Source organism: Lissotriton helveticus, chromosome 6 (assembly GCF_964261635.1).
Source record: "Lissotriton helveticus chromosome 6, aLisHel1.1, whole genome shotgun sequence".
Taxonomy (NCBI): Eukaryota; Metazoa; Chordata; class Amphibia; order Caudata; family Salamandridae; genus Lissotriton; species Lissotriton helveticus.
In genome coordinates, this window is record NC_136067.1 from 315146051 (window position 1) to 315170148 (window position 24098).

Below are 24098 nucleotides of genomic sequence, written 5' to 3' on the forward strand. Positions count from 1 at the left end.
AAACTGCCCATAGGGCAAGTTTTCACGGAGGGACTTCGGATGTTGACTGTCAAATCTCAATAGCGAATTACGAGCCATAGGTTTGCGATATAGTTCGTTCTGAAATCTGCCTGACTCATGATAGATTGAAAGATCCAAAAACATGATTCTTTTTTTATTGACTTCAGTTGTGAATTGTAAAAATTAATTTCTACTGTTTAGCCAGTCTCTTAACTGTGACAACGATTCAAGAGTACCTCGCCAGTGGACAAAAACGTCATCGATGTAACGTTTCCAGCAGCGGATTGAATCAAAAAATGGATTAGTGTTGTTAAGAATATGTACTTGATCAAAAGTGTGGACATAAAGTTAGCTAGGCTCGGCGCAAAAATGCTGCCCATGCTCTTGCCCGACACTTGGAGATAGAGTGTCTTCGAATTTGAAGACATTTTCTTTCATTGCCAGGCGTGCTAACGATATAATGAAAGGCACTGGTGTTTTTTAGTCTAAATCGGTGTTAGTCAGGATCTGAAGAATGGTCTCTATTGTTTTCATCTGTGGTATTGATGTATAGAGTGATACGATATCAAAGAACACCAGATAGTCTTGGTCTTTATCAAACTCTATAATCCGGTAAAAGACGTAAAATGTCTTTGGTATCTTGTAGATACGTGGGCATGGTCTTAACTAGTGGTCGCAAGAAAAAATCCACAAAGGTGGATAAACGCTCTAAAATAGAACCTATGCCTGATATGATAGGTCTTCCTACAGGAGTTCATTGAGGTTTATGTATTTTTGGCAAATAGTAAAAATACGGTGTAACTGAATGGCTGATCTGTAGGAATTGTGCTTCCTGTGTTGTGATCCAGTCTGAGGAGAGTCCTGCATCTACAAGAGATTTAATTGTAGCCTTCAAGCGTGCAGTCGGATCATCTTTCAGAACACGATAAGAGTAACTATCAGAAAGCTGACGTAAACATTCGTTTCTGTATGAGGCGGTATCTTGAATCACTATAGCGCCGCCTTTATCCGCTGACTTTATAGTGATCGAATGGTCTTGTGACAAAGTTCTAAGTGCTAATTGTTCTTTTATCGGTAGATTGTGAAACTGAGAGTTTCTGTTTGGATGGTTTTTGCACAGTGCTGACACTTCTTCCTGTACTGCTTTTTCGAAAGCAAGTACCTTTGGAGGCACATTTATAGTTGGTGGAGTGAATGTAGAGCGCTTTTTTAGGCCTGTGTTTTTGTCGTATGCTGAATCTGGTACAATTTCTTTGTCCTTAAAAAAGTAATAAAGTGTTACTTTTCAAAAAAACTGAGCTATTTCACAATGAATTTGAAAAGAGTCACCTGGAGTTGTCATCACAAAGCCCTAGACCTCGGTTTAAGACCTGATCTCGTCAATAGTCAAGCTTCTCTTGCTCAGGTTTACTATTAGGTCTGTTCCATGCTGGTTCCTGCTTGACCGCTCATCTTAGTTCTGCTCCTTGTTCTCATCTGAGGAACTGATTTTCTGATCCCACTGGACTCGTGCGTTTCGTCATTTTCCCCTTGGTCTGCCCGGACCAAAGCCTAAAAAGGCTGGTTCGGATAGTGTTGTGGGGAGGTTGGAATGGGGGAATAGGTCCCTGGAATTGTTGAGGCGGAAAACCCCAGGGGGAAGGCGGCCACCATTGTTGGAATTGGCCAGTGGTGGACCTCCTCTCCAGTTGCCTTTGGTATCTGCCTCTTCCTCGGCCTCTAAATTGTTGTTGCTTTCCAGTGTTATTTTCACCCTCATTCGAGCTTCCTTCTGAGCTTGACCCTGAGTAGGATGACTCAGATCTTTTCCCTCTCTTGTTGAATTCAGGGGAAAGTAGGTGTCGCTAGTATATGGTTATACCACATCCTACTTAAAGCGCTCCAAATCTTTTTTAAATGTATCTATTTTTATCATGAGTATATTGTCTTTAAAGTCTTTATTGGTTTTAGTAGACTCACTTTGGTTTTTCTTAAAGATCGTACTGGAGACTGTGGTTTTAATTTGGGCTTTCAATACCTGAATCTCTACAAGTATTGTATCTGCTATGCGTTTCGCAGTGCTGATTATAAGAATAAGCCAGTCTCTTGTGCACCTCCACGCGATCAGAGCCCAATCTCTCAAGAACTCTTTTTCTTGGAGGAACAGACGCGGAGCATTGGTAACAATCAATCCTGATGGTGCACAGGAGCCCGTCAGATATTCAGCCATTTTGGCTCCGTGGACTTCTTCAGGAATAGAGCCCTCTTCCATTCGTCCTCTATTGATGGTGTGGGGCTCTTGAAACTATCAATTATGCTAGGTGTTGTGTCTCGAATTGATTGGTATGTGGCATCGTCATAGGTTAAGCCACTAATCTCTGCCATGGTCAAAAGGGAAAAACAAAAACAAAAACAAAAAGGAGGACGGATATACACAAAAGTACCAACAGTTAATTTATACCTAATGACTGAACTATCCTTAACGATTTAAAATTTGGTCTATAAATATCTTTCCTTGGGCCCTTTGTTTGGCGTATTTGTTCCTGTACAGCTTTCGTGGCTGCGGGCTTTCTTAATTATTTTGGCGTCTACCTAAAGAGTACTGATCGTTAAGGATAGTTCAGCCATTAGGAGCGAAAACCTCTTAGTAGATTTCAAATGAAGCAAGCTTAGTAGGGCTGTCTGAAAGCAGAGCATTTCTCGATGGCTTTGACAGTGACTAGTGAAAAAATTTCTAGGTGGCTTTGACACTGACTAGTGAAAGAATTTCTAGGGGCTTTCTTTGACATAGGTCAGGCTTGCCAGAAGTCGCTCCTTGAGGTGTTTCATGCCCACTCTGCGAGAGAAATGCTGCTGCTTCATCTCTTATGAGGAGTTTCACTCCATGCAATTTGCACGTGGCAGTGGGGCCCTAAATTATTTTTCTGAGCATTGGTGTCTAAGATATGGAGGATCAAATGCAGCCTCAGTGTAGCTGGGCATCCTTTCTGCTGTAATATCAGTGAAATAGAGTTCCTAACTCTCCTTCCTAGATACTGCAGAGCGGTTTGTTTAAGGAAAGTGCAGAAGTGAGTTGCCAGTTGGCTTTCTTCTTTCTTCTAGATAAAGGCTTTTCAGTGGGATGGGTGCTCCTAGCCCCGAGCACTAACAGTTGAAAAACGGAGGGTTGAAACGGGTCCTAACAGCCCCACTTCCACGGCCGCCCTTCAGGTTAAAACTGGAAGCCATTTTTTTTTTAATCAAATAATCCAGCATCTGAATCTCGAATGCTGCTTTGGAGTCACTCTCCTGATGCTATATGGCCGCAGCACTGCTGGTGTTCTAACTCCTTTTATCTGAAAGAAACAGGTTAGTATTAGATTCCTTACCTTAGAATATCCCCAGGCGTCAGTCTGGATCCGGAAACTTTTGCGTAGCAGTACCCCTGCGCGTCGGTAGGCGTCAGTCTGCAGGCGTCCCCTGCGGCTCCGCGTCGTCGGCGTCGTGCGCCGTGATGACGTCGCTGGAGTATATAGACGCCGCCTCCGCGCGCTGACGTCAGTTCTTCTTTTTCCGCGCCAGTTAGCGCAGATCCGAAGAGCAGTACTCGGTCTTTTGACCAAGTTTTGTTAACTTAACTCTTTATTCAAGGTGCCGGTAGGATGCCCGGGTTTAAGAGTTGCGACGGGTGCGACCGAATGATGTCGGTCACCGACCACCATCGACTCTGCCTCCGGTGTCTGGGCGCGGACCACGACGTGGAGTCCTGCGTCGACTGCCGGGCCTTGACAGTAAAGCTAGACGGGAGCGGTCCCGCAAGCTGCTCGAGCTCCGAGTGTCGGCCCCGCGTCGAGAGCGGTCCCGTCCGGTCGGAGGTCGAGGGAGCGGTCGAGGGAGCCATCGCGGAGCTGCCATGAGCGCTCCGGGAGTCACCACCATTCCTCCGGTTCATCAGGTAAGCGACACAAGAGGTCGGGGTGTCGTCATCGTACCCCCGACTCCCCCCGACGCCCGCGTGATGCGGCCGGGGGTTCGGGTGGCCCCACCCCCGCGGCCCCGCGTGGGTCGCCGACGCCGTCTGCCCCATACCCGTCGGTCCCTGGGGAAGGCGCGTCGCGCGAGGAGATTGAGGAGTTCCTCATGGCTATGAGGGCGATGTCTCCTCCGGCGGGGCCTACGGCGCCTGCGGGCCGTCGGTCCCGTCTGGGAGCCCGAGCGGTTCGGGTGCACCTGCCCCGACGCCGCCGAGGGCTCCGGCCCCGGCGCCGCTGGGCCCTTCAGGGTCGTCGCCGGCTGGTCCACCGGCCTCTCCGGCGCCGATTCCATTGGGGCAACCCGTGGTGCCGCCTCCGCGCGGCGCCGTGACTCCGCCGTCGGTTCCGGCCGGCGTCGGGTCCCGGCGCCGGCGCCGCGCGGCGCCACCCCCGTTCCCTCTCTGACTCCTGACGTGGAGTCGGACCGGCGTCATCCGACGCCGAGTCCGGCGCCGTTGGGGCCCATTGGCTCCGAGGAGCCGGTTTATATCGTCGACTCGAACTATGGCGATGAGGACGATTATGGAGAGGGTTGGGAGGGGTCTGAGGACCCTTTGTCACGAGCTTGCCAGTATGACGTGGACTGGGTAGGTGACTTAGGTGATGCCAGTGGTCTGAGCGAGTCGCCCAACCCTGGGTTTGTCTCGCCTTCCCCTGTGGCGTCGGAGGCGGGGGCTGCCTATTCGGTGGTCCTGATGAGGGCTGCCAAGGCCTTGAGCCTTGAGCTCCCCGTCGCTAAGGTGAAACCTAACATCCTCACCGAAGTATTTAAACCGCAGTCATGCCCACAGGAGCCTCTGCTGCCGTTTAATGAGGCCCTGACGGATGTCCTTTTGGGCACCTGGTCCAGGCCCGCTTCCGGTGCACCGGTTGACCGGAACGTTGCCAGGCGTCACAGTCCGTGTTCGGACGACCCTGCCTTCCTTTCCACCCATCCCTCCCCGGAGAGTCTGGTGATCCAGGCCTCCACTTCCCAGTCCGCATTCCCGTCGGCTCCGCACGATCGGGAATCGAAGCGATATGACCAATTTGGCAAGAAGGTCTTTTCGTCTTTGAGTGCTGGACTGCGGTCTTGCAATACCGCATGCCTCTTGGGCCGCTACACCCACTCTCTGTGGGACACGGTCGCGGAGTGTCTGCCGCAATGCCCGCAGGAGGTGCGGGACAAGCTCAACCAGGCCTTGGTTGAAGGCCGGGACGCGGCGAGGTATTCGATAAGGTGTGGTCTTGACATGACCGACTCGCTGGGACGGGCTATGTCCACGACGGTGGCGATTCGTCGCCATGCTTGGCTGAGATCCGCCAACTTCTCGCCGGATGTCCAGAATGCCCTCATGGACATGCCTTTCGATGGCAGTCGCCTGTTCGGTGACAAGGCGGACAACGCGCTTGAGCGCTTCAAGGACTCCAGGGTCACGGCCAAGTCCTTGGGTCTTTCGACCCAGCGCCAGCAACCGGGTTCGTTTCGCCCCTTTCGTGGCCAGGGAAGGGGCGGTCCCACGCGTGCTGCCAGCCACGCGCCGCAGAACGCTCCCCAGCGCGGTGGCGGCCGTGGATTCCGCCGTGGTGGCGGTAGAGGGCAGCGGCGAGGTCAGTCCACACCTCCCCCCGCAGCAGCCTCCAAATCTTCCTAGTCCGAGCTTTCGGGCCCATGTGACGCCAGTGGGTGGCAGGGTTCGCCATCACCCCTCCCGCTGGCGCACGATTACATCGGACAGGTGGGTGCTGCAGCTCGTCCGAAGGGGCTACTCCCTCCCCTTCGAGTCCACTCCTCCAGCCATGCCACCGCAGAACCACCGTGTGTCGGGGGACCACTTGACACTTCTGCAGGGGGAAGTTACGGCCCTCTTGGCCAAGGGGGCCATCGAGCGCGTTCCTGGGCCAGAAGTAGGGTGTGGTTGCTACTCCCACTACTTTCTGGTGCCCAAGAAGGACAAAGGGGGCCTACGTCCTATCTTGGACCTACAGAACGTCAACGGCTTCCTCCGGAAGGAGAAGTTCAAGATGTTGACTTTGGCTCAGGTCTTGGCTGCTCTAGACCCACAAGACTGGATGGTAGCGTTGGACTTGCAGGATGCGTATTTTCACATCCCCGTCCTGCCGGCCCACCGGCGTTGCCTGCGGTTCACGGTAGGCCACGAGCACTTTCAGTTTATCGTGCTCCCATTCGGCCTTACCAGCGCCCCACGGGTGTTCACGAAAGTGATGGCGGTGGTCGCAGCTCATCTGCGCCGGTTAGGGGTTTCAGTCTTCCCCTACCTCGACGACTGGTTGTTGAAGGCGGGCTCGCCCCAAACAGTCGTCCACCACCTTCAGATGACGGCAGACCTCCTGCACGAGCTGGGGTTTTCCATCAATGTGCCGAAATCACACCTGTGTCCCTCTCAAAAGCTCCTTTTCATCGGAGCGGTTCTCGACTCGGCGCAGTTTCGGGTTTATCCTCCGGAACGGCGGGTCCGGGATATTCAGGCTCTGATTCCCATCTTTCAGCCGTTGTCCCGGGTTTCGGTCAGGTTGACGCTGCGGCTTCTGGGGCTGATGGCCTCCTGCATCCTTCTGGTGCATCACGCCAGGTGGCGGATGCGGGCTCTGCAGTGGGACCTGAAGTTTCAGTGGGCCCAGCATCAGGGCAACCTGTCCGACCATGTCCTGATCTCGGAGGGCACTGCGAGACAGTTGCAGTGGTGGCTTACGGACCGCGATTGGGTCAGAGGCAGATCCCTCTCCCTTCCCCAACCGGAGCACGTAGTTGTGATGGACGCGTCCCTCCAGGGCTGGGGAGGCCACTTGGGAGAGGCAGAGATCAGAGGCATCTGGTCTCCGGCGGAGTCCCGGCTCCATATCAACATGTTGGAGCTGCGGGCGATTCGCCTAGCACTGAAGGCATTCCTCCCCTTTGTCAACGGGAGTGTAGTGCAGGTGTTCACGGACAACACCACCGCCATGTGGTACTGCAACAAACAGGGCGGTGTGGGGTCGTGGACCCTTTGCCAGGAGGCTCTGCGCCTCTGGCAATGGCTGGAACGTCAGGGCGTGACTCTGACGGTTCAACACCTGGCAGGTTCTCTGAACGCCAGGGCGGACGAACTCAGCCGTCGGTGCTCGGTGGATCACGAATGGCGTCTGAACTCGGACATGGCGAACGGCCTCTTTCAGCAATGGGGAGAGCCTTGGTTAGATCTATTCGCCACAGAAGAGAACGCGCAATGTCATCAGTTCTGCACGTTGGAGTTTCCAAGACGGCACTCGCTCGGCGACGCCTTTCGGCGCGAGTGGAGCTGCGGTCTGTTGTACGCCTTTCCGCCTATACCACTTCTGCCCAGAGTGCTGAAGAAGATCAGGCGCGACCGGGCCCAAGTTATCCTTGTGGCTCCGGACTGGGCTCGAAGATACTGGTATCCCGAGCTACTCAGCATGTCAGTTGGTCCCTCGATCCGCCTGCCCCTTCAGGAGGACCTTCTGTCGCAGCAGCAGGGGACGGTCCTCCACCCGAACCTGTCCAGCCTCCACCTCCATGCGTGGAGATTGAGCGGCGACAGTTGAGGCCATTCGACTTGCCTCCTGAAGTCTGTGATGTGATTCTGGCAGCCAGGCGTCCCTCCACAAAGTCGGTATACGCCTGCCGGTGGAACAGATTTGTGGCATGGTGCACAGCAAAGGCTGTGGATCCCCTTTCTGCCCCTCTTTCCGAGGTTCTCCTCTTCCTTCTTTCTCTTGCCCAGCAGGGCTCTGCTCTGGGCACTATCAAGGGCTACCTTTCTGCCCTTTCCGCCTTCTTAAGGCTACCTGATCAGCCATCTTTATTCAAGTCCCCTATTGTACTGAGATTCTTGAAAGGCATCACGCACATGTATCCTCCTGTTCCGTTCGTGATGCCTCAGTGGGACTTGAACCTGGTTCTGACATTCTTGATGTGCGCTCCCTTTGAGCCGCTTCATTCCTGTCCTCTCCGTCTTCTCACTTTAAAGACGGCCTTCCTGGTTGCCATCACCTCTGCCAGGAGAGTGAGTGAGCTCCAGGCTCTTTCTGTTAAACCTCCTTTCTTGTCCGTCCATCCTGACAAGGTGGTTCTTAAAACTAGGCCTTCTTTCCTGCCCAAAGTAGTTTCTGCTTTTCACATCGGGCAGTCCATCACCTTACCCTCCTTCTTCCCGCCTCCGCATCCTTCAAAGGATGAAGAGCGGCTCCATCGTCTGGACCCAAAACGTGCGCTTTCATTTTATATGGATCGCACACGTCAGTTCCGGGTGGATGACCAACTGTTTGTTGGCTACGTGGGTGAGAAGAAGGGAAGGGCGGTACAGAAACGAACCATCTCTCGGTGGGTCGTCCTGTGCATCAAAGCATGCTACTCTTTGGCTCGGAAGGAGCCTCCTGTTGGGCTGAGGGCCCATTCCACTCGGGCCACGGCGGCTACTACTGCCCTGGGCCGGGGAGTCCCTTTGCAGGACATTTGCCAGGCGGCTACGTGGGCCTCGCTGCACACCTTTGCGAGGCACTACTGCCTGGACAGTCAAGTCCGGAGGGATGGCTTCTTTGGCCGTTCGGTCCTCCAGGACTTTCTGGTGTAGGTTTGTATTGGTTCGCAGACCCACCACCGGGGTTGGTATTGCTGGGGTATCTATTCTAAGGTAAGGAATCTAATACTAACCTGTTTCTTTCAGATGAACAAGTTACTTACCTTCGGTAACGATATATCTGTAAGAAACAGTAGTTAGTATTAGATTCCTTACCGCCCCACCCGTCCTCCCCGTTCTGCGAACTGATACCTAGGGTTAAGGACATCCCTTTCAGGGCCCTAGTTTCAAATGGCACCAGTGTTAGTTCTCACATGGCTCTGCGTGTTCTGGCGCGGAAAAGCTGTGTGCAAAGAACTGACGTCAGCGCGCGGAGGCGGCGTCTATATACTCCAGCGACGTCATCACGGCGCACGACGCCGACGACGCGGAGCCGCAGGGGACGCCTGCAGACGACGCCTACCGACGCGCAGGGGTACTGCTACGCAAAAGTTTCCGGATCCAGACTGACGCCTGGGGATATTCTAAGGTAAGGAATCTAATACTAACTACTGTTTCTTACAGATATATCGTTACCGAAGGTAAGTAACTTGTTCAATAGCACTTCTAAAAGTGAAAACATATTTTCTGCCCTGTTCTGCAGCTCCTGGTTCACTGTCAGCTCATGAGCAAACCCTCAGGTTCACATTGTACAGGGCTGACAGAAAGGGAATCCCACCAGCCATGTATTGGAATTTTTCGGTCTCGCCTGGCGTTAGCAGCGTGCATGTGCTGCTCTCGCCTTGAGGGCTTCTTGGAATCTATATGATTCCAGAAGCTCGTTTTCTACTCCGCCCATGTTTTGCATTGGTGCGCGTCATTTTGTGTCACCAATAATGCAAAACCTGGTGTTATGATTGTCCAGGAGGGTTTTTAGTCCATCCTAGTTACCACCCTGTCCGCTTTTGGCCTCGTCCACCTGGCGGCGGGAGACAGCACTTTTTTGTTCTAATTCGGCTTTGGCAAAGGCAGCTGCATGCAATTATAAACAAGCGGCTGCCTTTGCACAATGCAGAGAGCTTGTTTTTAATGTAATTTAACCCATTCTTCCGACATAGGCGGGGCATCGGTATGGACGTCAGGAGAGTCAGTGTGCTTTCATTCCTCAGCTGGTTTCATTTAGCTCAAACTTGTTTTGTCTTGCTGTGGTGAGCGCTGCCTGTGCTCAGACTCAGTGCCTAGAAGCCCTCGATGTTATTGGCTGAGAGAGAATGGGTCATTACAGAGATGCTAACTTTGGAACTAGGCAATCAGACTCGAGTCCCGGCATCGGCTCAGCACCCTGTTATTCCAGGCAAATCGCTTCACCTTCCCTTGTTCACAATATGAATGTGTCCCTGTGTTACGTAACTGGTGCTCGTGTAAAGCGCTCCTTTGTGTTTGTTTTCTCTTGCAGTGGTGAGCGCTGCCTGTGCTCAGACTCCGTACCTAGAAGCCCTCAATGTTATTGGTTGGGAGAGGATGGGTCATTACAGTGCTGCTGACTTTGGAACTAGGCAATCAGACTGGCGTCCCGATGCCGGCAAAGCACCTTGTGATTCCAGGCAATTTTCTTCACCTTCCCTTGTTCACAATATGAATGCGTCCCTGTGTTATGTAACTGCTGCCCCTGTAAAGCGCTCCCTCTGGTTTGTTTTCTCCTGCTGTGGTGAGCGCTGCCTGTGCTCAGACTCAGTGCCTAGAAGCCCTCAATGTTATTGGCTGGGTAAGGATGGGTCATTACAGAGATGCTGACTTTGGAACTAGGCAATCATACTCGAGTCCCAGCGTCAGCTCAGCACCCTGTGATTCCAGGCAAATCGCTTCACCTTCCCTTGTTCACAATGTGAATGCGTCCCTGTGTTATGTAGCTGGTTCTTGTGTAAGGCGCTCAAACGGGTTTGTTTTCTCTTGCCGTGGTGAGCGCTGCCTGTGCTCAGACTCAGTGCCTAGAAGCCCTCAATGTTATTGGCTGGGAGAGGATGGGTCATTACAGAGATGCTGACTTTGGAACTAGGCAATCAGACTGGCGTCCCGGCATCGGCTCAGCAACCTGTGATTCCAGGTAAATTGCTTCACTTTCCCTTGTTCACAATATGAATGCGTCCCTGTGTTATGTAACTGGTGCTCGTGTAAAGCGCTCCCTCTGGTCGGTTTTGTGTTAAATAAAACTGCTCTGATGAGAACTAAACAAGATCTGAGCCCAGTCCATCCCAGACCTTCAAGGGTGAGACGGAACCCAACAATCAGAAGGCAGAACAGCAACCCGTCATCACTCACTAGGTGGATAATGGCTTCTGTCCTTTTTTGTTCCCGTCTGGTCCTTTTCACAGTGCTTAAAAGCCCCCCTTCACCTGTCTTGGCTGCAGACCACAATGAGGTGTCTGCTCAGGTGTATCACCCCCAATCCCAGTTGCTTTTAAAACCCCCTTTTTATGTACTGTATCAGCTTGTCACACCTCCGTGGCATAAGAACCTGCCTGTAAGAAATATCTTATTGTTTGAACGCACCAGGCCTTCACAAGACTGTGAATAAACAAGACGTTTTCCTTTTGATAACGACAAAGACGACCATCCCATGCCTCTGTTGTGTCTGAATAGCATGTTTTGACTCCCACACAAACATCTCGCCGTGTATTCAGTTCACAAAACAATCATAGTGCTATACATACAAATTCATTTTGGGGCATTTTTGAAAACACTTGCTTTTTGTAGTTTAACCTCTCTGTGGTGTCGGTAAATTAAGCTGAAAGGCGTGTTTCTTTTTTACGTGCAATAATTACCAGACTTGTATATCTCAGTTCAACCCCCATTCATCGCGGTCTCGTCATATTTTGTGCTGGCTATATTATCTACTCACACTTTCAGCTTTAGCATACCAAATAATCCCATAATAAAAAGTATATAACAAGCATTTGCAATGCAATAGGTCTCGCATTTACGCAAGTTTGAGCTATTGGCATGGTAAATGACAATGCATTTTATTTATGCTTCAAAAACCAAAACTTAAATGAAAAGGCATTGTCATTTACAATGTCGATAGCTCAAACTCGCGTAAATGCTAACCTGCAAATGCTTGTTTTGTAATACAATTGCCAACTTTGAGAAATGCAGTTGCCAATCCATGAGCTTGAAAATCATAAGACATTTCTTAATAAAGCCATTGCAATGAATATAAATAAGTTGTGATTCGGTAACTGATCTTTCCACACAGGTTAAACCCAAAAAAATGCCCATCTTGAATGCAGATTTTACACTTACTGACCATATAATATTACTATTCCATGATAAAGTCACGTCTTTGTAAAGATGTACTATGTACTCATGAAACAAAGAATACTCCGACATAATAACTTGCTGTGAGAATATATGTAAGCAAAGTTGTGATTCCTAAATGTTTTGACTGGCGCCAGTTTAGTGTTTTGTTTGCCTTTGAAATTAATGGTATTGCACTCTGTAGCAGAGTAAAGATAAAGCCATCCTTGTACAAAACTGCTGCTGATGTCTTTGCAAATCTGTTTCGCTTTTTGTTTCCAGGGGAGATTTTAGGGACACATGCATATTTCATATCTGCATCCCACTTCCACAGGCACAGCACATGGTGTGCCAAGTGTGTGTTAAGCCATGTTATGCTGCTGACAGTGGAAGGTAGATGGTGGTTTTTGATGGACACCCACAAATGAAAGGATGACCACTTTCAGAATTCCTAACTGGTGGTGTCCATTTCTTAACGCAGGTTTTGCTGAGGCGTCCCAGCTCTGCTTAGAGGTCATAACTGGCTGACTTCAGTTGGGTGGACACGTAGGATGGGGAGAACAACAACAAGCAGGCTGAAGTGGAGGGTAGGTGGGAGGAGCAGAGGAACCAGAGGGCTATAGCTGCAGACCAGGAGAAGGAGGACGAGAAAGACCTGGAGAATGGCAGGAGCTGGACCAACAGAATGGCTAAGAACATTGGGACCAGCTCCAACGGGAGAACCACAAGCAGGAGGATGAAGACCTGGATAAGGGTTAATTCACTGCCCCACCGTCACTGTTTGTTTTTTGTTTTTTAGGTTTGGGAATGCTTCATACACACTTTAGGATTATATTTTTCATAAAAACTACCGAATGTGGGCCTTGTACCCTACAATATCACGATTGTTCTATTGTCCAGGATTTATGATTTTCTTATGTCTAGTTATGGAAAGTAGCCAAAATGTGACCGTTTCCATTTAATTAAACAATGTTTGAAAACGTTGTTGTTAGAAATGGGGTTGCCAATTCTAAAGGGGGTAGCATGGAGCAGAGCGGGCAGGCCAAACTTCAGAGGACATGTGTGAAGCATCCACGCAGTACCCACAGACGACGCACCAGGCACACAACAAGAGAGACACGACACCGCTTCTGGTTGGAAAAAGAATAAGTTTTGTATTGTCTCCAACCTGCAAAGGTAAAACACAGTAAAGCCCAGTAATCACAAAAGGGGGCCAACGGGCGCCAGGGCAATGGATGTCAGGGGGATTATTTACAAGAAGATGGGAAAAAGAATAAAAGCTAAGTACGTCCATTACTGTCCAGCTGAAATAAAAAGAATGTTAGCAATGCATAAAACATAGGGTCAATATTGCAGGGCAAACACAGGCATTAATCCTTGGCATCACCTGGGTAGAAGGCTGTAGCGTGAAATAAAACATTAGGCATAACCACACAACCAGGCCTGCATCCGTGTCTCCTGTGAAAAGAAACATGCGGCATTAACATCTGGCATAGGCATGTAAATTTAATATCAGGCCTAGGCAGGCATAATCACATCTACCATGGGGCACATACCTTTGGCAGGGAAAACATTAGGCATGACATCAGCAATATCACTGTGAGGGGAAGAAACACTAGGCATCAGCCTTTGGGCATGTCAGCATGAAATAAAACATTAGGCAGGAAGGTACATCATGCATGAACTCATTAGGCCAGTAACACTGTGCGTATAAACATGGCCTAAACACCTGGGGCTTTACCTCATGCAGGTAAGTACACCATAGGCCTAGAAATGTAAGAGGCATAAACTATACAGGTACGCAGTAGGCTCAGTGACTGTAACATTTCCTAGGGCCGTGCGCCAGAGACAACCTTTCCTATGCACCTGGTCAGCATCAACCCCTGCTCAAGGACAGGCTGCAAAGAACACTCCCCAAGCCAGGGGTTAACTTTAGCACCAAAAGAAAACAGTATCAAGGCCACCGGCCACTGCAGGGGGCTAAACAGAGCTTGTAGACGCAGTGCTGTAAGAGAGAGCAGTCATGGCAAAAGACAGTTCTTCCCAATAAAACAGTTCCTTCAGGCCAAGCAGCGCTTCTGCCGCACAGTGCTTGGGGGCACAGTCCTCCTAATACAGCACTTAGGAACCAGCAGTTCAGGCAGTAACACTTCCAGCAGTGCAGCGCTTCGCAGGGCAACAGCGTCTTCATGGCACAGCGCTTTAGGGTTCTAGCACTTAGAGTACACAGCAGCGCTCACAGTGCTTGGGCCAGCAGCAGTTCCCAGGGCAATACAGCGCTTAAGACACTCACAGCAGGGCAGTCTTGGTCACGGCGCTATGGGGACACGAGGCAGTCTCCTGCACGCCAGCGCTTTCAACGGCACTGTTCTAGGCTGGATAGCGGTTCCAGCCACACATCGCATCTTCTAGGCACAGCGCTTCCAGGCACACAGCGCAAGGGGGGGGGGGGCAGACGATCCCAGCAGCAAGCCCCAGGGCCCCCAGGGAAACACTCCTCATCTCCTGGGGGGGGGCCAGTCCATGATGCTCCTTCCCTTTTAGGCGCTTCTGGGCGCAGCGCTTAAGTGGCGCAGGGTCCCGGCACTTCAGGGACCTAGGGGGCCAGGGGGACAGAGCAGTAGTCACTACTGGGCCAGGTCAACAGTCAGTGGGGGCTTCATCAAAACAGGGTGGTAGGCTTTCACCATCCTCCACTGCAGCGTGGCCCTCCTCCTGAACAGCTGCCTGAACTCCTGAAGTGGGGCTTCCACTAGCCCTGGGGACAGTAGGGGTGCTAGATGGGTGCATGGTCCAGCACACAGGCCCAAGCGGCGGCATCCCCTTGCAGTAGGTCCCCTCACATTCCTGTCCCAGCTCTGTCTCTGCACATGACAACTCTACTGCTCTACCTATACCAGAAAGGCTGGAAGCATCTACAATTCTCAGGCGAACTAGTTCTAACTGGCTCAGGGGAAGGAGTAGAGCACCCTGGGTGCCAGACTTTCGCTCCAAATGCTGGGATGGCTGGGTACCCAACGACTAGACCGCTGACCTACTGCAGTCAGGTGGCACAACGCACAGCCATGGCAGCCATTTCAAATGCAAAACACAAATGCAGCATTTCACCAGGGTACATGTTTACAATGGGGGAAAATAAGTGTACACACCATTGCATTGCATTTAACATTACACAGGGCTTCTCATACCTCACATGGCCTATTCAGTAACCTTTACCATGGGGGAGACATCCTACATAAGGGGGACGAAAAGCGACATTTTTGGGGGGAAAGGGCCAAGTCCAACACAACACCCCCTCCCCCCCCAGCCTAAAGCCAAGTTAGACCAATCATTGCCTTGATGGGCTTCCCTGGTTGGGGCGGAAAAAGGTGGATGCAGGCCCACAACTACAGGAACACCTGCAGTTTCTTCTCCACTCTGGAACCCGATGGTTCACTCTCGAACCCTCCCTTCACCAACCAAACCACCCCACTGGTGTTCTCTAGTGGGATGTGGCCAGGACTGGCCTCTAGGCCATCCAGAAGTCTCTGGCCCTCGTTCTCTCACAGAGTGGGAGACTTTAGCCTCAGGCCCGTAGTACCCTTTGGCCACTCTCCTCCTACCAAACTGCCACTGGTCCTCCCACCTGGGGTCCGAACCCTCAGGCTGACCAGCCACCAGGGGCGAGGCTCTCCTCCCCCTACCTCTCCTTCTGGGGTTCCGCCCTCTCCTCCTATGCGGGGCACCCTCAGATACCACTCTCTCCCCAACCTGGAGTCGAAACCCTCGGGTTGAACCGGTGACAGGGGCGAGTCCTCCCTCCCCCTGCACCTCCCCCCAGAGTTCCACACCCTCCTAACCAGAGTAGTACCCCTGAGAATCAAATCCGGGGGGACCCTGATTACAGATGTCCCACCTGCCAGTTCCGGCAACCCCTGAACCCGGCCATCCAACCCGGGATCTACGCCCTGTGGCTGAGCCGGTGACAGAGGAGAGACCTTCCTCCCTCTGCACCCCCTCCCAGAGTTCCGCACCCTCCCACTGGGAGAAGTACCCCTGGGTGTCAAACTGGTAGGGACCTCGATTACAAGCGCCCCACCCTCCAGGTCAGGCAACCCCTGAACCTGGATCCCCAGCCCAGGATCTAAACCCTGCGACTGGTCAGACCCCCGAACCTCTGGAGCTCCGATTACAGATACTCCGGGTTCTCCTGACACGAAGGGATCCCCTTCACTGGAAGGCACATCCGGACAGCATAGGCTCCCAACCTGGGGTTCCCTTGTGAAACTCTCCAGGCCCTGTGACTGTGGTTGGGGCACCTCGGGACCCTCCCCGTCTCACTCCTTCCTGTAGATAGGAGGTGAGGCCCTACAACCCTCTCACTATCTTGGGACCTAGCTGGGCTACTGTTCACCTTTCCCGCCTCGCTGGGTTGGAAGATCCCTGCACCACACCCTTCAGGATCACTCCCCAATGCCCTCTCAGACTCTCTGGCACTTACCCAGAGGTCTGCCTCCCGTGCAAGTTCTCTGGGGTCTGAGAACCCACACTGCAACAAGTGGTGACGCAGACTTGGGAAACAGTTCTTTAGCATGTGCTCCCTGACAACTGCATGGCACAGCCCTTCCCAATCCTCCACTGCTCTACTCGCCACCCAATCCTCCAATGCAGTCCAACACTCCTTCTCAAAATCTCCCCAGGACTGGTGGGACAGCTTTCCCCTGCCCCTGAACACTAACCCGTCCCCCTCTTCCTGGGAATCAGGCACAGTCTCCTGGGCTCTGGGAGTGGGACTCCCTGCACTGGAACCACTCTCGCTGCCACCACTGGATCCCACCCTCACTGGTGAATCCAGACCACAAAAACAACCACTCTCGGGGGACAACCTACCCACCTGAGCTGATCTCTCTCTGGCAAAGGCCCTCTCCGCCTCCGCCATCCTCTCTTGCGCTAGGTCCTTTTCTGTCTCTAGCCTCTTTTCTCTACCCTCAGCTGCGCTAACTCCTAGGCGTTCCTGAGCTTCTCCAGCGCCAGCTGATGCTCCCTTTCTTCCCTCCTATCTACCGACTCTTCTGGGGACAGGGAAAAGGGATGGGGCAGTGCCCCCAGGACTGGACCCAGCGCGTGACTCCCTATCTATGGTGTCCTCCTCAGCTACTGGCGTCTCTGCCCTATATACTTCTTCCTCCTCTTCATCAGAGTAACCACCCTCCAGGGTTATGGACTGGGAGCCCTCCCTCTGGTCTCTACCAAATCCACCCTTCAAATACGCGGAGGGGTAATCAGACAGGTCCCCACCTACCTCTAAGGGTTCTCCCCTCTTGAGGGCTTCGTAAAGGAACAACTTCCTTCTAATGTTGCCTACTGGGGGGGTATCCCTCTCTCCTTGCAGAAATACAAAACTTCCTGCTCGGTGTACTCCATAAGTTCCTCCTCCTTATAGGTTAACCCCATCGTGGCGAGGTACACCCGAGACACACCACCCACAGTACAGCAAGGAAACGCAATTCTAAAAACACTTTTCAGGAGGAAGCAATAATGATAAAGAAAACACAATAATCAGCCAAACAATAATCCCCAAAAACTGTGATTACTTCTCAGTGCTCTATTTGCAATGTAACCTGTGGCCGCCGTGGTACTGCGCAAACACAAATCCTATCCCACCGCTGCCACCAATGTTAGAAATGGGGTTGCCAATTCTACAGGGGGTAGCATGGAGCAGAGCGGGCAGGCCAAATTTCAGAGGACATGTGTGAAGCATCCACGCAGTACCCACAGACGACACACCAGTCACACTACAAGAGAGACACAACACCGCTTCTGGTTGGAAAAAGAATACGTTTTGTATTGTCTCCAACCTGCAAAGGTAAAACACAGTAAAGCCCAGTAATCACAAAAGGGCGCCAACGGGCGCCAGGGCAATGGATGTCAGGAGGATTATTTAAAAGGAAGATGGGAAAAAGAATAAAAGGTAAGTAAGTCCATTAGTGTCCAGCTGAAATAAAAAGAAAGTTAGCAATGCATAAAACATAGGGTCAATACTGTAGGGCAAACACAGGCATTAATCCTTGGCATCACCGGGGTAGAAGGCTGTAGCGTGAAATAAAACATTAGGCATAACCACACAACAGGGCCTGCATCCGCGTCTCCTGTGAAAAGAAACATGCAGCACCTGGCATTAACATCTGGCATATGCATGTCAATTTAATATCAGGCCTAGGCAGGCATAATCACATCTACCATGGGGCACATACCTTTGGCAAGGAAAACATTAGGCATGACATCAGCAATATCACTGTGAGGGGAAGAAACACTAGGCATCAGCCTTTGGGCATGTCAGCTTGAAATAAAACATTAGTCAGGAAGGCACATCATGCATGAACTCATTAGGCCAGTACCACTGTGCGAATAAACATGGCCTAAACACCTGGGGCTTAACCTCATGCAGGTAAGTACACCATAGGCCTAGAAATGTAAGAGGCATAAACTATACAGGTACGCAGTAGGCTCAGTGACTGTAACATTTCCTAGGGCCGTGCGCCAGAGACAACCTTTCCTATGCACCTGGTCAGCATCAACCCCTGCTCAAGGACAGGCTGCAAAGAACACTCCCCTAGCCAGGGGTTAACTTTAGCACCAGAAGAAAACAGTATCAAGGACACCGGCCACTGCAGGGGGCTAAACAGAGCTTGTAGACGCAGCGCTGTAAGAGACAGCAGTCCTGGCATAAGACAGTTCTTCCCAATAAAACAGTTCCGTCAGGCCAAGCAGCGCTTCTGCCGCGCAGCGCTTGGGGGCACAGTCCTCCTAATACAGCGCTTAGGAACCATCAGTTCAGGCAGTAACACTTCCAGCAGTGCAGCGCTTCGCAGGGCAACAGCGTCTTCACGGCACAGCGCTTTAGGGTTCTAGCACTTAGAGTACACAGCAGCGCTCACAGTGCTTGGGCCAGCAGCAGTTCCCAGGGCAATACAGCGCTTAAAACACTCACAGCAGGGCAGTCTTGGTCACAGCGCTTTGGGGACACGAGGCAGTCTCCTGCTGGCCAGTACTTTCAAGGGCACAGTTCTAGGCTGGATAGCGCTTCCAGGCACACAGCACTTCTTCTAGGCACAGCGGTTCCAGGCACACAGCGCAAGGGGGGGGGCAGACGGTCCCAGCAGCAAGCCCCAGGGTAACACTCCTCACCCCCTGGGGGGGTCCAGTCCACGATGCATCTTCCCTTTTAGGCGCTTCTGGGCGCAGTGCTTGCGTGGCGCAGGGTCCCGGCACTTCAGGAACCTAGGGGGCCAGGGGGACAGAGCAGTAGGCACTACTGGGCCAGGTCAACAGTCAGTGGGGGCTTCATCAAAACAGGGTGGTAGGCTTTCACCATCCTCCACTGCAGCGTGACTCCCCTCCTGAACAGCTGCCTGAACTCCTGAAGTGGGGCTTCCACTAGCCCTGGGGACAGTAGGGGGGTGCTAGATGGGTGCAGAGTCCAGCACACAGGCCCAAGTGGCGGTATCCCCTGGCAGCAGGTCTCCTCACATTCCTGTCCCAGCTCTGTCTCTGCACATGACAACTCTACTGCTCTACCTATTCCAGAAAGGCTGGAAGCCTCTAGAATTCTCAGGTGAACTAGTGCTAACTGGCTCAGGGGGAGGAGTAGAGCACCCTGGGTGCCAGACTTTCCCTCCAAATGCTGGGGTGGCTGGGTACCTAACGACTAGACCGCTGACCTACTGCAATCAGGTGGCACAACGCACAGCCATGGCAGCCATTTCAAATGCAAAACACAAATGCAGCATTTTACCAGGGTACATGTTTACAATGGGGGAAAATAAGTGTACACATCATTGCATTGCATTTAACAGGGCTTCTCATACCTCACATGGCCTATTCAGTAACCTTTACCATGGGGGAAACATCCTACATTAGGGGGGCGAAAAGCGAAATACTTTGGGGAAAAGGGCCAAGTCCAACAGTTGTGAAATATTTTTTTTCTGTAAAAGGAACCAATAGAATGTTTTTAACCTTCTGAGTACTCCGTGTTAGGTTAAGTTTACTCAGAACTGCAGCATGTCATAGCTCATTTGAATGGTATCAGTGTTTTTTCAGTTAGTTAGAAGGAATGTGGTTTTATAAGGACCCGAAGTTGGACATAAATTGTAAATATAAAGGACAAACTCAAGATAGGGTTAACAGTAGAAATGGCTATTTGTATTTGGATGTTGTTATGCAGTTTGACAACTCCTAAACAATGATGTGATTTAAAATTATGTAACCATATTCTTGATACAAATGCTTTCCTACAAAATTGTATTGTTTTTTACTCCTTTCAGATGAAAATTAGAAAAATACGTGCTGCTATCACAGACCTAGAAAATGTTGAAGAACACCAGTCCGTGGATATCTCTACATTGGTAGGTTCTTAGTTTGTACTATATGTTGGTGTGTTATGTTATGTAATAGGAACTTATAAAGTGCAGCGGTTACCCGGAGGTGTCCTGGTGCTAGTTATTATCCCCTGGGAAAAGAAACGGTAGACTGCTATTACAGGTTGAAAAGCCAGGTCTTTAGACTCTTCCTAAATGTCAGGAGTTCTGTGCTGTTTCTCAAATTAAAAGGAAGGTCGTTCTTAGCTTTTGCAGCGAGCAAGGCAAAGCTTCTTCCGCCCCAGGAAGCTTTTTTTGTAGGTGGTACAATTTGGCTTCCATGGAAAGCAGGGTCCTTTTCGGCCAGTACCATTGAATATTTTGTTTCAGATACTCTGGGCCTATGCCTTGAAGAGCCTTAAAAACTGTACACAGTGCTTTAAAGTGCACCAATTTCCTGACCGGCTACCAGTGAAGTTTACTAACTTCCTTGGAAATGAGTGGAAATGTAGGTGTGCCTGACAACAACCTTGCTGCCGCGTTTTAAAGCAGTTGGAGTTTGTTCATGAAGCGTTCCTGTGTACTCAGAGGGCATTAAATGTAAATGTAAATGTAGTTTACTTGTAAAGCGCACAGCTGCCCCAGCAACGGGGCGTCCCGGCGCTGTATAACTCTGGGGAACCCGTCCTGGCTTTCCCTGTGGGATGGTCCCTTGCTGGGAGTCCCCAAGGTGGAGCCAGGCATCCCCGGAATTGGTGGGGCCGTTGTGGAGATTAGGCAAGCTAATGCCCAGAGTTGCCGAGTGGAACCCCTGATTAGAGTAAGCACCGAAGTGAGAATTATCGAGTCCGCTGACCAAGGTCCACGACCCTGCCGCGTCGGGAATCGAACCCTGGTCCCGGGCTGACTTCTGCTCTCAGGCCTGCTGCCTCTAACCAGTGAGCCACACTACTCCACTACTACAATAGTCAAGCCTAGACAGGACAATTGCCGTGACAACTGTTCGAGCGGCAGTCTGCCAGTAAAAAAGGTAGAATGTTTTTTGATCATCCTAAGCACATGGAAGGTGGCAGAAGACATTGTATTGATCTGGTCACCGAAATTAAGCTTGTCATCAATCATGATGCCCAAGTTTGTTTACCTTCCTTGATGATGTAGGAAGAGTGACCATTGTGATTGGCCACAAATTAGGGGGCCAAAAATTGGCGCCATTCCCAAAGAGGATGCCCTCCGTCTTGCCTGCATTTCATTTTAGGCAGTTTTGTGTCCTCCAACTCCCCACAGCTACCGTACAGTTGTGGAACTGAATATCTAGTTCAGATCCCTGACCTTGCCCTAGCGTCACGACGATCTGTTTGTCATCAGTGTGGGATGTTAGATTAAAACCAAAGGAGCTGATCAGTGAGGCAAGTGATGAGACGTACACATTGAAAAGTAGGGGGCTAAGTGAAGACCCCTTTTGCCTTCCGCAAGGCAGGGAAAAAGGTTTGGAGTGAAATTTATCCAGCACGACTAATTGTGAACGCCCAGATAGAAATGATTTTAGGAGCTTCCACGCTTTGCCTTGAACCCCACATGCCAACAAACGATCCATCAGTAAGTCATGATGGACCGTATCAAAGGCTAACGACGGGTTGAGCAGCACCAGGGGGGCCTTCCCTCTCTTATCCAGGGCTTCCCTAATCTCTTCTGTGGATTTGAAAAGTGTTGACTCTGTGCTGTGACCTTCGGAAAACAAAATTGCGTAGGGTCCAACACTTGGTTATCACGTAGGAAGGCACTGAGTTGCCCAGTCATTGCCTTCTCAATTATTTTCGCTGGTAGTAGAAGTCGGGAAATCGGTTGGAAGTTATTTGGATCTTTGAGATCAAGATTTGGCTTCTTTAACAGGGGTACTATTGAAGCACAAGTTACTTAACTCCGGTAATGATATATCTGTAAGAAATAGTAGTTAGTATTAGATTCCTTACCTTAGAATATCCCCAGGCGTCAGTGGATCCGGAAAATTTTGTGTGGCAGTACCCCTGCGCATCAGTAGGCGTCGTTTGCGGCTCCGTCGTTGGTGCCAGGATGACATCGTCAGAGTACTTAGACGCTGCCCTCGCGCGCTGACGTCCGTTCGTATACACAGCTTTTCCGCGCCAGAAACGCAGAGCCATGATAAAAACCAACACTGGTGCCATAAAAACTAGGGCCCTGAAAGGGGATGACCTTAACCCTAGATATCGGTTTGCAGAACGGGGAGGATGGTTGGGGCGGTAAGGAATCTAATACTAACTACTGTTTCTTACAGATATATCGTTACCGAAGGTAAGTAACTTGTGCATCTGAAAGAAACAGGTTAGTATTAGATTCCTTACCTTAAAATAGATACCCCAGCAATACCAACCCCGGTGGTGGGTCTGCGAACCATTGATCACACCAGAAAGTCCTGGAGAAAGGAACGGCTGAAAAAGCCATCTCTCCAGACTTGGCTGTCCAGGCAGTAGTGTCTTGCGAACGTGTGCAGCGAGGCCCACGTAGCTGCCTGACAGATGTCCTGCAAGGGGACTCCCCGACCCAGGGCAGCAGTAGCCGCTGTGGCCCGAGTGGAATGAGCACGTAGCTCCACAGGAGGCTCCTTTTTAGCCAGAGAGTAACAAGCCTTGATGCACAAGACGACCTATCGAGAAATGGTCCGTTTGTGCACTGCCCGTCCCTTCTTAGCGCCCACGTAACCAACAAAGAGTTGGTCATCCACCCGGAACTGGCGTGTGGATCCAGATAATATGAGAGTGCACGTTTTGGGTCCAGACGGTGGAGCCTCTCTTCCTCTTTCGAGGGATGCGAAGGCAGAAAGAAGGTGGGCAAGGTGATGGACTGCCCGATGTGGAAGGCTGTGACTACCTTGGGCAGGAAAGAGGGTCGCGTCTGCAACACAACTTTGTCCGGATGGACAGAAAGGAAGGGAGGTTGAGTAGAAAGAGCCTGGAGCTCACTCACTCTTCTGGCAGAGGTGATGGCAACCAGGGATGCAGTCTTAAGAGTAAGGAGACGAAGAGGACAGTTATGAAGTGGCTCGAAGGGAGCACACATCAGAAAGTCAGAACAAGGTTTCATGGATATTTTATATCCGGATAAAGACCATTTTACTTGACTTGAAAGAACAAGGTTCAATTCCCACTGAGGCATCACGAAAGGAACAGGAGGAAACATATGAGTGATGCCCTTCAAAAACCTATTTACAACCGGGGACTTGAACAGAGAGGGCTGATCAGGGAGCCTTAAGAAGGCGGAAATGGCAGAGAGGTAGCCCTTTAGAGTCCCCAGAGCAGAGCCCTGCTGGGCAAGAGAAAGAAGAAAGAGGAGAACCTCTGAATGAGGGGCAGAAAGGGATATCCACAGCCTTTGCTGTGCACCATGCCACATATTTGTTCCACCTGCAGGCGTATACCGATTTTGTGGAGGGACGTCTGGCTGCCAGACTCACATTACAGACTTCAGGAGGCAAGTCAAATGGCCTCGCCGCGGCTTAATCTCCACGCATGTAAGTGGAGACCGGACAGGTTCGGGTGGAGGACCGCCCTCTGCTGCTGCGGCAGAAGGTCCTCCTGAAGAGGCAGACTAATCGGGGGATCGACTGACATGCTGGGTAGCTCAGGATACCAGTATCTTCGTGCCCATTCCGGAGCCACAAGGATGACTTGGGCCCGGTCACGCCTAATCTTCTTCAGCACACTGGGCAGAAGTGGTATAGGCAGAAAGGCGTACAACAGACCGCAACTCCACTCGTCTCCGAGCCCGCGCCGCCTTGGAAACTCCAACGCGCAGAACTGATGACATTGCGCGTTCTCTTCTGTGGCGAATAGATCTAACCAAGGCTCTCCCCACTGCTGAAAGAGGCCTTGCGCCACGTCCGAGTTCAGACGTCATTCGTGATCCATCATGCACCGACGGCTGAGTTCGTCCTCCCTGGCGTTCAGGGAACCTGCCAGGTGTTG

At 51.3% G+C, this 24098-nt stretch overlaps 1 protein-coding gene across 2 annotated transcripts in view; it reads left to right on the plus strand.

Moving 5' to 3' along the window:
- SMC6 (structural maintenance of chromosomes 6) overlaps nucleotides 1-24098 on the plus strand; it is a 1026872-nt gene that overhangs the window by 637800 nt on the left and 364974 nt on the right. For both annotated transcript variants that reach the window (XM_078647759.1, XM_078647758.1), the window contains exon 19: nucleotides 20086-20166. In XM_078647759.1, the coding sequence (XP_078503885.1) occupies nucleotides 20086-20166 (81 nt within the window). The remainder of the gene's footprint in view (nucleotides 1-20085; nucleotides 20167-24098) is intronic.